The 15,609-nt window shown below is 33.4% G+C and overlaps 1 protein-coding gene across 1 annotated transcript in view; it reads left to right on the forward strand.

The window, feature by feature from the left end:
• Window positions 1-15,150, forward strand: part of LOC114329979 (tether containing UBX domain for GLUT4) — a 32,116-nt gene extending 16,966 nt beyond the window's left edge. Inside the window, exons 3-5 of the mRNA XM_028279273.2 lie at window positions 1,767-2,124; window positions 11,275-11,455; window positions 14,868-15,150. Of these exons, the coding sequence (XP_028135074.2) occupies window positions 1,767-2,124; window positions 11,275-11,455; window positions 14,868-15,060 (732 nt within the window). The 3' untranslated portion in view covers window positions 15,061-15,150. The remainder of the gene's footprint in view (window positions 1-1,766; window positions 2,125-11,274; window positions 11,456-14,867) is intronic.
• Window positions 15,151-15,609: the final 459 nt, after the last annotated feature.

A 15,609-nucleotide genomic window follows, 5' to 3' on the forward strand; every position in this document is an offset into this window, starting at 1 on the left:
CCTGGCAGGCATCAGCCGTGCACGTGTATCTACCAGGTGAATCGAAAAGTGCAAATTTAGGGGGTAAAATAAACTTTCTCTTGTAAAGTTTAAATTTAAGTATGTGTTTGAGTAAGTCATTTAGAAGAAATGTGTACAATGACAGGCGATTCTGAAGAGCATAAGACCTTGCCAGGCGAGTAGAAAGATTATGGGTTTTTCCTAAAATTATTTTTCTTTGCGTCGAACAAAGTTTTTAGGTTTTTTGAATCATTCCAAACAGAAAAGGTCTTTGGTGATTTTTCTCTTAAGTTAATAGTTTCTGTTATATAAGCGATTAAAAATTTTGAAAATTGCGAAATCGGCAATTTTTAATCCTACATCGGACATTTAACTAAAGATTTCAATGTTGCCAAGGTAGGTAGATATTCTTTAAACATTGATTGATGAAATCCCGAAGAGTTTTTTGCAATACAATATCGAAAACCCCTTTGTTTTTTAATTGCTAATCAAGCGGGCGCGACACTGTAGTATAAGTGAGGACGTTTGAGTTTGCATAAATTCATTATCTCGAGAAAGGGGAAATTTAAAGAGAAATCCTCAGACAGGTTGATTTTTATTTTTAAATTAGGCCTTTTTGGCATATATATAATACTAGTGACGTCATCCGTCTAGGCGTGATGACGTAATCGATGATTTTTTTAAATGAGAGTAGGGGTTGTTTGATAGCTCATTTGAAAGGTTATTTAATTTTCTATTCAGTAATATAGACATTAACATAATTATTTATACAGGGTGTACAAAAAAAATTTTATTAAATTAATTTAGACAAAAGGAAGAAAAAAAATTGTGTGTACACCCTGTATAAATAATTATGTTAAGGTTTATATTACTGAATAGAGAATTAAATAACCTTTCAAATGAGCAATCACACAACCCCTACTCTCATTTAAAAAAATCATCGATTACGTTATCACGCCCAGATGGATGACGTCACTAGTATTATATATATGCCAAAAAGTCCTAATTTAAAAATAAAAATCGACCTGTCTGAGGATTTCTCTTCAAATTTGCCCATTCTCGAGATAATGAATTTATGCAAACTCAAACGTCCTCATTTATACTACAGTGTCGCGCCCGCTTGATTAGCAATTAAAAAACAAAGGGGTTTTCGATATTGTATTGCAAAAAACTCTTCGGAATTTCATCAATCAATGTTTAAAGAATATCTACCTACCCTGGCAACATTAAAATTTTTAGTTAAATGTCCGATTTAGGGTTAAGAATGGCCGATTTCGCAATTTTCAAAATTTTTAATCGCTTATATAACAAAAACTAATAACCTAAGAAAAAAATCACTAAAGACCTTTTCTGTTTGGAATGATTCAAAAAACCTAAAAAAACTTTGTTCGATGCAAGAAAGATAATTTTAGGAAAAACCCCTAATCTTTTCCCTCGCCTGGCAAGGTCTTCTGCTCTTCAGAATCGCCTGTCATTGTACACATTTCTTCTAAATGACTTACTCAAACACATACTTAAATTTAAACTTTACAGGAGAAAGTTTATTTTAACCCCTAAATTTGCACTTTTCGATTCACCTGGTAGATACACGTGCACGGCTGATGCCTTCCAGGTCATGGTTTTTAGCCTTGGTGTGCTATGAATTATCACTAGACAAATTTCTAGCCTTACAGGACGACCGTTAGTCGGAGGGTTCACTAGCTCTCAGACTATTATTTTATATATTGGGAATGACTTTTAATTATATTAATAAATGGTATTTACAGTTAGGAGCTAGGAACGCTATGTTGTTTTCCCAAGAAACTGCTTCAGCGGTGCCAAGTGATGAACTACCAGATGATTTCTTCGATTTAACAATTGACGATGCCAGAAAACTAATTAGGGATGTCAAAAGAAAACGTCACGATTTAGAAAATGGTCCTTTACTAACTTCAGCTCTCAGAAGGTTAGAGGAGTCAAAGAGGCAGTTAAGAAATATAGCAATTTACAAAAAAGCCATTATCAGAGTACAGTTTCCTGATAGAGTAGTTCTGCAAGGAACTTTTGCGACTTCAGATAACATAAAAGATGTTATACAATTCGTTAGGGAATATTTGGAAGATAAATCTTTAAATTTCTATGTGTGTGAGTATATTTTATCAACGATTTTTTTTATTATGTTAGATTGTTTAAGTTTTATTATTTTCAATGATACTATTTAATATTTCCATGCATAAACTGATAACTGCAATCTGGTAACAGAAAGAAACACCCACAGACTGGAAGTTAGGTGTACTGTGTCCTCTACACAAAAAGGGAGACATGATGGTGTGTGATAATTATAGAGGCATCACTCTACTCAATATGGCATATAAAGTGTTGTCCAACGTATTGTACAAAATACTCTTCCCCTACGCCGAACAAATAGTGGGAGGATATCAGTGCGGTTTCTGTCCTAATAAATTAACAACGGACCAGATATTTACCGTGAGGCAGATCCTTGAAAAACCCTAGAGTTCGGCGTCGACACCCACCACATATTCGTTGACTTCAAAGCCGCATACGACTCTGTTAATAGAAATAAACTTCTACTTGCTATGGTAGAATTTCGAATATCATTTCATCTTGTCCAATTAACTGAACTTATACTCACAGGTGCAGAGAGCATGGTAAAAATCCAAAACGATCTCTCAAGACCCTTCCATTGCAAAAATGGACTAAGACATGGTGATGGACTATCGTGTCTCTTATTTAACCTGGCATTAGAAAAAATAATTCGAGAGTCCCAGATTACTACGAATGGTACTATCTTTAACAAATCAGTATACGCAGATTGTAGTATTGTCGGATACGCAGATGACATAGACATCATAGGTAGGTCCACAGAATCTCTGACTGAAGCATTTCGGTCATTAAGAGCATCTGCACAGAGAATGAGACTAAATATAAATGTTCAAAAGACCAAATATATGTGTTGCACTAGGTCAAGCAACCCGACACCTACAAGAATAAAAATTGATGACCTAGAACTGGAAGGTGTCGACACCTTCATATATTTAGGCTCGCTGCTAACTAAAGATAACAATGTCAGTGAAGAAATTAAAAGAAGAATAGTGATCGCCAATAAGTGTTACTATGGCTTAAGAAGACAGATGGCCTCAAAAATGCCTAGAAAATTTAAACTGACTGTATATAAAACACTAATATGACCAGTGCTAACATATGGCTTAGTCACTTACACATAATGACCAAGAAATGCTCAAACGTTTTGAGCGAAAAATACTAAGACGAATATATGGAGGCATAAAAGAACAAGGTTTGTGGCGCAGGCGTTACAACTTTGAGTTGTATAGAAGTTTTGGAGAACCAGACGTTGTAAAATTCATTAAGGTAGCACGCCTTAGATGGATAGGTCATGTAATCAGACGAGAGGAAGATGCTAGAGTCAGAAAAGTTTTTGACCGAAGACGGCCGATAGTACAACGAACAAGAGGAAGACCTAGACTTAGGTACCAAGACAACCTAGAAAATGATTTGAAATCTATTGGAATTAGAGCATGGAGAAGAGTTGCCAGAGACAGGGGCGAATGGAGGTTTGTTCTGAAAAAGGCTTTGGCTCATAAAGAGCTGTAACGCCACTGATGATGATGATTTAATATTTCTGTTATACAGTAAGTGCCCCGCTGGTAGAAACACGGGTACCTTAGGCTTATGGGATAATTCGGCCCATAATTTAACACAATGAGAACTATAAACTTCAAATACAACTGTTCTATAAACTATCAATGTTCTAGACGTCACTAGACATTTCTGGGTTGTTCCATGACATCTCGAATGTTCTCCAACTTAATACTTCTTTTTTTCTGATAGGTTTTACGTGGTTTTAACCAATGGACATCTTAAATTAAATGACATAATAAGGATGACATGAAAGACAGACAATTTTTGTACACTGCGTCGGGTATTCCGTATATAAATAAAACATAATGTTTTTCTTCGTCTAGATAAAAAGTTATTTTTTTTAATTATTTTTTCTAGTTAAATTATTTTGTTAGAATTCATTATAATCATTTCTACTTTAATTTTTTCTTAGTAAGATATTCGCTCCGTGCGTGACCATGGTGGGGATACACGAAACTATGCCAGCGCCCGTAGCGGCGAAATATGACAACTTTGGCGAATAATGATTGATTTTTTTAAAATAAATATTTCGCTTACCTTATTATTTTTATTATTTATATTTTCATACTGACTTTCTTTCCTTCCCCGATCTGGTGGTATATTCCTATTCCTATCGTCATCTATTTCCATTTTTCGTCACCACAAAATTAATAGTTTAATAGACCCAGCTAATGTTAAAATCTGGTACTATAATTCACACTGCCTAATTCAGCGATACTCAACCTTGTTTTTCCCTGGGCCACGTACTAGCTATTGCCACAGCTTGCGGGCCGCATAGGTGGAGTAGTATACAGGGCGTTTCATTAAGAAACGGAAATACTTAAATGGTGAATAGAGGTCACTGAGGCGATTCTAGATATTCTACATTTATTGCCCCACCGATTTTTATAACCGAGTTACGGGTTGTTTTTATCGATTTTGCCCATTTTTGTCTGGATCCATATGTCTGAATACAAGTATGTCTTATTTAGAACCCAAACCATAGAACTACTAATCAGAAGGAAAATCCAGATGCGGATTAAAAAAATTATACTTAAATTCATTGTGACCTTGAAACAACCTCCTGTATGTATATTGAAATGTTCAAAACCCGTTTGCACATTTGAAAAGAGCACAAACAACTGAGTGTATAGGTTCGCTTTAATGTTTTCCGCAGAAAATTTGATCACTTTAATTTTGAAATGAAATATATTGAAATTTTTAAGAACAGAGATTACAAAGCAGGTTTTTAGAGCACTTTTAATAATAAATTATTGAATGCATTCTCATTTTAACACTAATCAATACTTAGTTACTACATTGGAACGACCCACTTACTACTAATCACAACAAAAATACAGGTCCAGATTAACAAAAAATATAAAGTGATTATGACCTTGAAACAACACCCTGTATATTGAAATTTTCAAAACCCGTTTGCACATTTGAAAAGACCACAAAAACTAAGTTTAATAGTTCACTTTCATTTTGTTCGCAGACAATTTAATGACTCGAAATTTTTAAGAACTCTGAGAACTCACAACAAAAATTTCGATTTAATTTCTAAATTAATGTCATTAAATTGTCTGCACAAAAAATTGAAGCGGTCAGTTAAACTTTGTTTTTTGTACTCTTTTCAAATGTGCAAACGGATTTTGACAATTTTAATATACAGGGTGTTTTTCAAGGTCACAATTATTTTATATTTTTTTGTTAATTCAAACCTGGGTTTTTCTTGTGATAAGTAAGTGTCTTACTTATTCTTTAATAGTGGAGGGCAAAATAGAATGCTGGGTACAGGCTTTTTAATACATAAAAACTTTAGAGCATCAATTGTAGAATTCAGAGCAATATCCGATAGACTTAGTGTTCTTAGAGTAAAGGGAAAATTCCAAAAAATTTCATTTGTAAATATTCATGCACCTTCAGAAGAAAAAGAAATAGAGGTAAAGGAAGAGTTTTATAACCTACTGGACCAAGTATATGAAAGCATCCCCAAATATGATCTCAAAATAGTCCTTGGAGATACCAATGCCAAAATAGGTAGAGAGGACATATTTAAGCCTACTATAGGAAAATACAGCTTGCATCCAACAACGAATCAAAATGGACACATGCTCATCGACTTTGCAAGAGAAAAAAACCTTTTAATAAAAAGTACCTACTTCCAGAGAAAGGAAATACACAAGGGTACTTGGAGATCGCCGGACGGTCAAACGGTAAACCAAATAGACCATGTTTTAATAGAGAAGGATGTAGAAAAAAGCATAATGCATATACGTACATATAGAGGGCCAGATATAGATTCAGACCACTTTTTAGTGGGAATAAAAATGAACCAAATAATACCTATAAATAGAAACAGAAACAGAGAAAAACGCATGATGAACAAGCTAGTCAGGTTACAAACAGAAGAAGAAAAAAAGGTATACCAGTTGACACTTAACAAGAAACTGGAACTTATTACAGAAAATGTCAATGTAGAACAAACATGGGACTTAATTAAAAATACTTTAAAAGCCGTAGCAGATGATACTGACAAGTCAATCAAGAAACAACAAAAGGCATGGTTCGACGATGAATGCAAACTAGAAATAGAGAAACGGAACAAGCTACGATTAGAAAGTCTAAGACTGAAATCAAAAACAGCGGAAACACTTTACATAGAGCAAAGAAGAAAAACCAGCGCAATTTTAAGAAATAAAAAGAGAAAATTTTACGAAGATAAGTTGAAAGACATTGAAGAGAATTACAAAAATAATCTTATTAGAAATTTATATCAAGGCATTAAAAATCAAAAAAGAGAATATAAACCACAGCCCATTTATTACAAAGATAAAGAAGGAAAAATGATATTTGATGACCAAGAAATATTAAAACGATGGAAACAATATTTTGATGAATTGTTAAACGGGGAGTACACAAATAATCACAATGAAGAAGACACAGATGATGGAAATGAAGAACACATAAATCACGATAATGAAGGATACACAGACGAAATAATGAATATGCAAAGAGACAGTACGGAAGATATAGCACCATCCCTAAATGAAGTTGAAATTATTATTAAGAATCTAAAAAACTATAAATGTCCTGGAAGTGATTCTATAACAGCGGAAATGTTAAAATATGGAGGAGCGCAGCTGACAGACAAAATACACAAATTACTAAAAAACATATGGGAAAAGGAAGAACTACCAATGGAGTGGAAGCAAGCAGTGATATGTCCTCTTTATAAAAAGGGGGACAAAGCAGAATGTCAAAATTATAGGGGCGTGGCACTATTAAATGTAATATATAAGATATTAGCAGTCCACATCAAAAACAAGCTAGCAAGAAGTCTTAACAATAGCATAGGTGAATACCAGTGTGGCTTTAGAAAAGGAAGAAGTACTATAGACAACATCTTTACTTTAAGAGAAATACAAGCTGAGAGCTATGAATATAATAAACCAACAATGGCACTCTTCTTAGATTTTAAGCAAGCTTTTGATAGAATAAAAAGAAAAGAAATATATAAAGCGTTAAAAAATCTAGAAGTTTCACCAAAAATAATAAGAATGATAAAGCTTACACTTACGAAAACAGAAAATAAAGTAAAAGTAAATAACAAACTAACAGAAAATTTCGAAGTGCAAGAAGGAGTACGACAAGGGGATCCGTTGTCATCACTGCTATTTAATGTAGTATTGGAAATAATAATAAAAGAGGCTAATATTAACAGATCAGGACATATATATTACAAAAAACATCAATGTTTGGCATTCGCGGATGATGTAGTAATTCTATCCAGAAGCAAGGAAAATTAAAAGAGGTAGTAGAACGACTAGAAAAGGCAGCTCGAGAAAAAGGACTTTATATAAATGAAACAAAAACTAAGTATATGGAATGGACCGACAAAAAATTTGAACAAGGGCAATATTTAATGATAACAACGAATGAAGGAACAATGTATAAATTTGAAAAGGTAGACAGATTTGAATATTTAGGGACCTTATTTTCTAGTAAACCAAACATCCGGGATGAAATACACAAAAGACTAATGTCAGGGAATCGTTGCATGTATGCACTCAATAGAATACTCAGAAGCAAAAATATATCCAAAGCAGCTAAATTAAGAACGTATAAAACTGTGATACGACCAATAGTTACGTATGCCTCAGAAACTTGGACTATGACAAAAACCGAGCAATCAATGTTACAAGTATGGGAAAGAAAAATACTTAGAAGGATATTTGGGGGAAAAATAATCAACAATCAGTGGACACGAAGAACAAACAAGGAATTAGAAGAATTGTATAAGGAGCCTAATATAATTGCAGTTGTAAGATCACAAAGACTTAGATGGTTAGGACATGTCCAAAGAATGGCCCAAGTTAGAATGCCTAAAATCATGTTAAGCGCTACAATAGGTGGTAAAAAGAGAAAAGGAAGACCTAGGACCAGATGGAGCCATGAAGTTAATGATGACCTGAAGTATCTCAATGCAACCAATTGGAAAGAAAAAGCGAAGAACAAGCAAGAATGGAGGAAGATTGTAAACCAAGCCATGAGCCTGCTTGGCTCGAAGTGCTAATGTATATAATAAGTAAGTGTCATTCCAATGTAGTATATAATTATGGATTGTTTTTAAATATATGGCACATTATCAAATAATTTGGCAAACACGTGAAATTTGACAAATGATTTGATCGATTACAAGGCCTTTTAGTGAGTCTTCGGGCCGCATGAAAAACGCTAGAGGGCCGCGTGCGGCCCGCGGGCCTCAGGTTGAGTATCACTTGCCTAATTGTTTTCGATGTACACTTAATTAATGTTAACACCGACAACTAAACTATAACGAAAAAGTGAAGAAAAACCCTTAAAATTGATATTTTCTTCAGAGAACTTCCAAATATTCGTTTTACTTTATCGTACTATATACGTAGTATAGTATAATAGATAAAGTTATAGGATCGTGCAAAAAAAATTTTTCAGATTTCACTTTTTTTCGACGTTATGAGTCCCCCTGAGTCTAAAAAGCAAATAAAAAAAACATGTCGGAAGTATGTACGTACGTACGTATGTACGTACATACGTATGTCGCCACCGCCCAGCAAAAACTACTGGACCGATTTTGATGAAATTCGGTATGAGTAAGTTTTAAGAGAATTTTGTCGAGAAACTAAGCTTTTAAAAAAAACCTCTCAAAGGGGGGCCGAAATAGGGGGGTTATTTTGGGCCCATTTTTGCAAATTTTGACCGAAATGAATGAAATTCAACTCAAAGTAAGCTCATCGATAGGTAAATAAAAATACGGAATTTGACATTTCCAAATTCAAAATGGCGGCCAAAATGGCCGACCGCCCACCCGACACATTTCCCTATCTATCTAAAAACTTGTTGAAGATAAGTTTAATTTGAAAAAGTCGTTATATAGTCTAAAGATGGGGCTATAAGAAGGATGTTATCGTTTTTCAGAAAAAGTTACGGGTTGCCTATATTTAAGGGGTCACATTTTGACATAAATTTGAACTAGATTTTCTCAAAAATGGCTCCAAGGAATTTTTTTATTTTTTGATATATCTTTGATATCCTATCAGTAAATTGAATGACATTAGTCATATATCTTAATTCCCCATAGGAGGGGAGTTATGAATTTTTTATAAAAAAATATTCGAGTGCCCGTAACTTACTTCTTAATAGAAACTAAAATTTGAAATTTTGCAAACATATATGGTACTTTATTATCTATTATCACAATAAATTTTACCAAAAATATGGCTTCCGGTAATTAATAAAAAACCGGAAATTAATAAAAAATCTAAATTTTTATAGATACGCCCTGTATATTTTAACATATTTTGAAAGAATGCAAAATTACCTTTCCAATGACATAAAATTCATTGCTGTAGCTCAAAAACTCGAAAAGTTACGGTAAATAGAAATTTTGCTATAATCTTATGTGTGCCCTCTCTCACGCGTTCATAGCAGAGCATTATTGTAGGGCAGTCAATGAGGGTATTTGCCTCCGAATTCCATCCTACTACATTGATGTACTTGATATTTTCACAGTAAGTAGGGAATAGCTCAAGAAACAAAATCTACCCTATATACTATGGCGCTTTTATCTAGGGGCGGTTCCCACTTCTTCAAGGGGGTGGAAAATTTGTTGGTCAAAATAAGCACGAAAGTGGCTAAAGAACCTATTTCTAAGCAAAAACTGGTCTATACTTTTTTTTTGGAACTCAATACTTTTTGAGTTATGCGTAGTTGAAAATTGGCCATTTTCATTGAAAAATGACACCTTTTAGGACGGATTTTTTGTGAATACCTTAAAAACTATGCATCGAACTAAAAACACTATATAAAACATTTTTTAGATTATAAAGAATAAAGAGATTCGTTCCTTCGTAAATGTTCTATTTATAATACAAAAAGAGATATGGTAGGTGAAAATAGTTTGTTTTTTGGTGCATGCTCAAATTGGTGTATTCAACTTGAAATAACACAGGAACGGTAGGTTTTAGGTGTATAATGCTACCAACACCTTTTGTAGTGTTTGAAAAGGCCTTTAAAACGAGCACCGTTAAATGTCGGTTACTTACAAACTAAGCGAGATATGGTGCAAAAAAATATATGACTAATGTACTTTAAGGAAAAATGAAAAGTATATACATTTAACTCCCCATCTACCATAATTTAAATGCATTGTTTTCCTTCTACAATACCTTTTAATATATATATATATATATAGTGTTATTTCTACTTTCAAAATGTTGAACGGGTTTAAAATGAATGGTTTTTGTAAAAAATGTGATCAAATTATAGAATGAATTTTTAAATTTTCTTAAAAATCTTCCTTTTTCTCCATGTAATTCGAAAATAAAAATATTTCACCCCTGAGAAGTGGTGGGAACTTCCCCCATGATAAAAGCGCCATAGTATATAGGATAGACTTTGAATTAGGAGATTGGGCTACTCCCAAAATTTCATTAAAATCCATGCAGTAGGATAGAATTTGGAGATAATATCTTGTTCTTAATCTCGCGCATTGACTGGCGTAATCGAAATAGAATGAAATGCAAATATTGTAAACTATTAATTTCTCAGAAAAATGAACTAATTTGAAATGAAAGTATCACTATAATATTCTATTGATTTATGCAATAATCTACACATCTATAGTGTGTCCCCGAAATATGGCATCGAACATTTTCTCAAATGCAGGAATTAATGATGCGTAGAACCATAAAATACTTTTAAGTACAGTAGGTGTTTCTAAAATATCAAAATAACGAGTAACTTTGTTATTTTTATAGAATTCCAGTATCTAGTACCATAACGATAATAGATCGGTACGATAAAGTTCTCGGGCGGCCCTTCCGTCCAGCGTTTTTTAATTTGACCTTGATTTGACACTCGAACTTATTGTTTGTATAATAAATTGTATCAAAAGTGGTACATAAATATTACATTAACGTCAAATATGTCATATGTGTATCATATGTTTAACGTCAAATTGTGTTCGCCAAAAATGTCAGGCGACTACGCTAGGTGTCGCGTCAGTCATGCACGGAGCGACTACTGTTATCGATTGCCTTCTTTTTCAATTACAATTATATTTTGTAATAATTATACCATTAATTTTAGATTCAACGCCTCCAAAATGTATCTTAGCTGAAGATCAAAATCTTTTAGAATTGGGATTTGTACCTGGAGCTTTAATTCATTTTGGCACTGACCAAAACAGCGGAGAATCTTTTCTCAGAAGAGATCTTCAAGACAAGTTCACTAGCAACTCGGTAGCAAGTTTAGCAGCTGCGCAAATAAGGTATAGTATGTGTGTATTTATGGTGTGCGACAGGGATGTATTCTCTCCCCTCTCCTTTTTAATATGTACTCCGAACAAACTTTTGAAACAGCATTGAATGAACTCAATGTTGTCAACCCGAAATGGGATCAAACAACCGAAATACGACTAGAGTTGAAAAGGCCAGAGCAACATGAGAAATATAATGTATTCAGTGATTGTAATAATTTATATGTACAACAAAAACTAATACTCAATCGAGACAAGAGGAAAAGTGTTCAAGTGATTTTTTAATAATATATTGTTACCTACTATGGAACGCTTACAATTTTGAACATCTTTAACAACAAAATACTTGGATCACAGAATATATTATCCTGATGTATTCTTTGCTTGGACCTTCCACAAATAATACACAATAAATAACTTTTTATTAAGTTCACGTCTTAAATTAATTATTTATCAAATAGGTACACTATATATCAATATTATTTAATCAACAACTCAAAATATTCCCGATGCCATGTCAAATATTTAAAATTGTCACTGATTGTCACTGTCTGACTGACAGTATGCTGACAATATTCTATTCGACTGAGTGCGTTGTATGACAAAGATAGATTTGGAAATATTACCACGAACATCGTGTTCATTGTTTTCGAATCCTGAAAAAACCAGAATTTTTCATTCTGCGTTTAAATTTTTCAAAAATACTTATTAGTTTTCTCAGGATTCGCAAAAAATGAATCCCCATTTGAATAGCATTGCAGCCGAAAACACGTACCCAATGCGATGGCATTGTTGCACTGTAGAATGAGCTTGTCGGAATCCAAATTGATGTTCTGGGATCCAGTTTTGGAATTCTAGGTCGCTTAAAATTCTTTTAAGTAATAGCTTTTCAAGAAGTTTTGACATTATGGGCAGTAGACTTATAGGGCGGTATGATGAAACATCCGTTAAAGCTTTACCAGGTTTCGGTATCACCATCACTTGGGCAATTTTTAGTGATTTAGGCCAATAATTATGTCTTAATATTGCATTTAATATGTACAATAACTTCATTATACCTTTTTTAGGAAGTTGTTTTAGCATTGTTGCTGTTACGAGATCAGTGCCTGGTGCCTTCTTTTCATTCAAATGATTAATTAATGTTTCTGTTTTTGCCGACGAAAACAATTATTTCTGAGAACTTTTTACTAATCATAATTTTCGTGGACCCACAAACAGAAATGATGTTTTTTGCCGATACTCCTCAAAAAATAAATTGTTTCGCTAACACTTTATTAGGGATTATAATTTTCACACTCATATAATCGAAAATAATATTCTTCGCGGCGTTCATTGAAAGTTCTACTCTTAACGGCATTTTCCGGAGTTATACTTTTCGAATGCGGCGGCGATATATGAGCAAAATATTTTTATACCTTCAATTCTTCTAGTTTTTACGTTGTATTTTAAGGGGAAAGGAACAAAATGCAAAATTTTGACGCTTGTCAAAATTTTCAATGTATTTTAAATGTAATCATTTTTTTCGAATCCTGAGAAAACTGATAATAGTATTGATAAAAAATTATTTTATTATATTAAAACATTGATCCAAATAATGGCATAACCCAGACATTCAAATTGAAAGTTATCCTCCAACACCAAATTGTTCTATATGGTCCACATAATGTTCAGAAAAAAGTCATACCATTTTGAGCGTCGGGTTTGGGGGGAAAGGGGGGAGAAATCGGTAAATTCGTAGTTTTTTACGTTTTTCGTCAATATTTCTAAAACTATGCGGTTTAGCATGAACAACCTTCTATACAAAAATGTTCTACAATAAATTTGAAATAAAAAAGGCCCCATGCATAATCCTTCTAAAATGAACGGTTCCAAAGTTACGGAGGTAGTATAGTGTAATTGGTCCAAAAAAACGCCTAACCCAGACATCCAAAGTAAAAGTTTTTCTCCAACACCAAATTGTTCTATATGGTCCACATATTGGTCAGTAAAAAGTTCATCATTTTGAGCGTCCGGTTTGGGGGGGGGGGGAGATGGGGGAGAAGTCGGTAAATTAGTAGTTTTTTTACGTTTTTCGTCAATAGTTCTAAAACTATGCTTTATCGTCAACAATGTTCTATACAAAAATGTTCCACATAAAATTTAAAACAAAAAAGGTCCGATACATAATTGTTATAAAATAAACGGTTCCAGAGTTACGGAGGGTGAAAAGTGGAGGTTTTCGTTACTTTTTATATTATTTGAACAATTGATGATGATTTTGGGTGGTGAGGTTGACGTTTCTTCAAGGGCTTATCACTAATATACCATCGGCCACTAAAATAGCAAATTTTATTTACAAAAAAATTTCTTTCATCAGTAATAATATTATAAATTGCCCAAAAAATATAAAAAGTATCGAAAACCTCCACTTTTCACCCTCCGTAACTCTGGAATCGTTGATTTTATAGCAATTATGTATTGGACCTTTTTTGTTTAAATTATATGTAGAAAATTTGTGTATAGAACATAAAGTACGCTAAAGCATAGTTTTAGAAATATTGACGAAAACGTAAAACAACTACTAATTTACCGACTTCTCCTCCATCTCCCCCCCAAACCGGACGCTCAAATTGGTGTAACTTTTTACTGAACAATATGTGGACTATATAGAACAATTTTGTGTTGGAGGAAAACTTTTACTTTGGATGTCTGGGTTAGGCCTTTTTTTGGACCAATTATAATATACTATCTCCGTAACTTTGGAACCGTTCATTTTAGAAGGATTATGTATGAGGCCTTTTTTATTTCAAATTTAATGTAGAACATTTTTGTATAGAAGGTTGTTCATGCTAAACCGCATAGTTTTAGAAATATTGACGAAAAACGTAAAAAACTACGAATTTACCGATTTCTCCCCCCTCTCCCCCCAAACCCGACGCTCAAAATGGTGTGCCTTTTTTCTGAACATTATGTGGACCATATAGAACAATTTGGTGTTGGAGGATAACTTTCACTTTGGATGTCTAGATATTGGGTCTAGTTATATATTCAATACTATAAGTATTTTTGAAAAATTTAAACGCAGAATGAAAGATTACTTTATTACCGAGGGCCGAAAGTCCCTTAGAATGAATAAAAAGTCTCTTTTGAATGAGATATGTATTTGAAATTAAAAATCACACTAAATTTTCTCTTAGTTTTCACCCCTGTAACTTATTAAAATAAACATTATAGAAGTTTTCAGGGACTTTCGGCCCTCGGTAATAACGTAATCTTTCATTCTACGTTTAAATTTTTAAAAAATACTTATTAGTTTTCTCAGGATTCGAAAAAAATGAATCCCATTTAAATAGCATTAAAGGTGAAATTTCGTACCCATCCCCTTAAATATAAATTTGAAATTTTATTAAAGGCCGTCTGCCTCATACATTGGCTTTTGTTTTAGACGAGAAAACATGAGAAAATGTACCCAACAGTTAAACGATGACTTAGATTTTGATGAAAGTCCAGGGATGAGTTCAGCCACGGAAAGAGTAAACGACGGCGCAAGTACTAGCGCGGGAATGACTCAGGAATACACAGAAAGAAAAATACCAGAACCCACAGGAACTTTACCAAAATGGTTCAGACCTATGTAAACATACTCTTTTGTGCCTTTATTAAGCAATTAATGTTTGTCTTTTAATTTAATATATTTTTGATTTTATTAAAATATTTCCCAAATGTTTTATTGGTTTTTTACTAATTATGTACACAAAACAAACACCGTTTTTAATTTTCCACTGAATTTATTTGTCGTTTTGGTAAGCTGTACTGAAAATTAGCTAAATCAGAAGAAATAAATTTTAACTAATGTAATAACAAATTGTCTAGGAAGAGACTTTTACTGTCTACGATACGCTGACAATATTGAAATCGTCGTCAGGAGCAAATTTGCCCAGGTGGTGTCTGGGAGAATGCAAGTAGCCGTAAATGTAGTTGATAACTGGTTGTAAACAAGAGAGACTGATAGTCAATGCTCAAAAAACACATCCTCATCATCATCAATGGCGCTACAACTCTTCGTGAGTCTTTGCCGCGTTCACCATTGCCTTCAATGTTTGTCGGTCCTGTGCCACTAATTCCCATTGTCTCACTCCCATTTTCTCCAGATCTTCTTTGACTGCATCTTTCCAGCTTTTTCTAGG

This window comes from Diabrotica virgifera, chromosome 3 (assembly GCF_917563875.1).
Source record: "Diabrotica virgifera virgifera chromosome 3, PGI_DIABVI_V3a".
NCBI lineage: Eukaryota > Metazoa > Arthropoda > Insecta > Coleoptera > Chrysomelidae > Diabrotica > Diabrotica virgifera.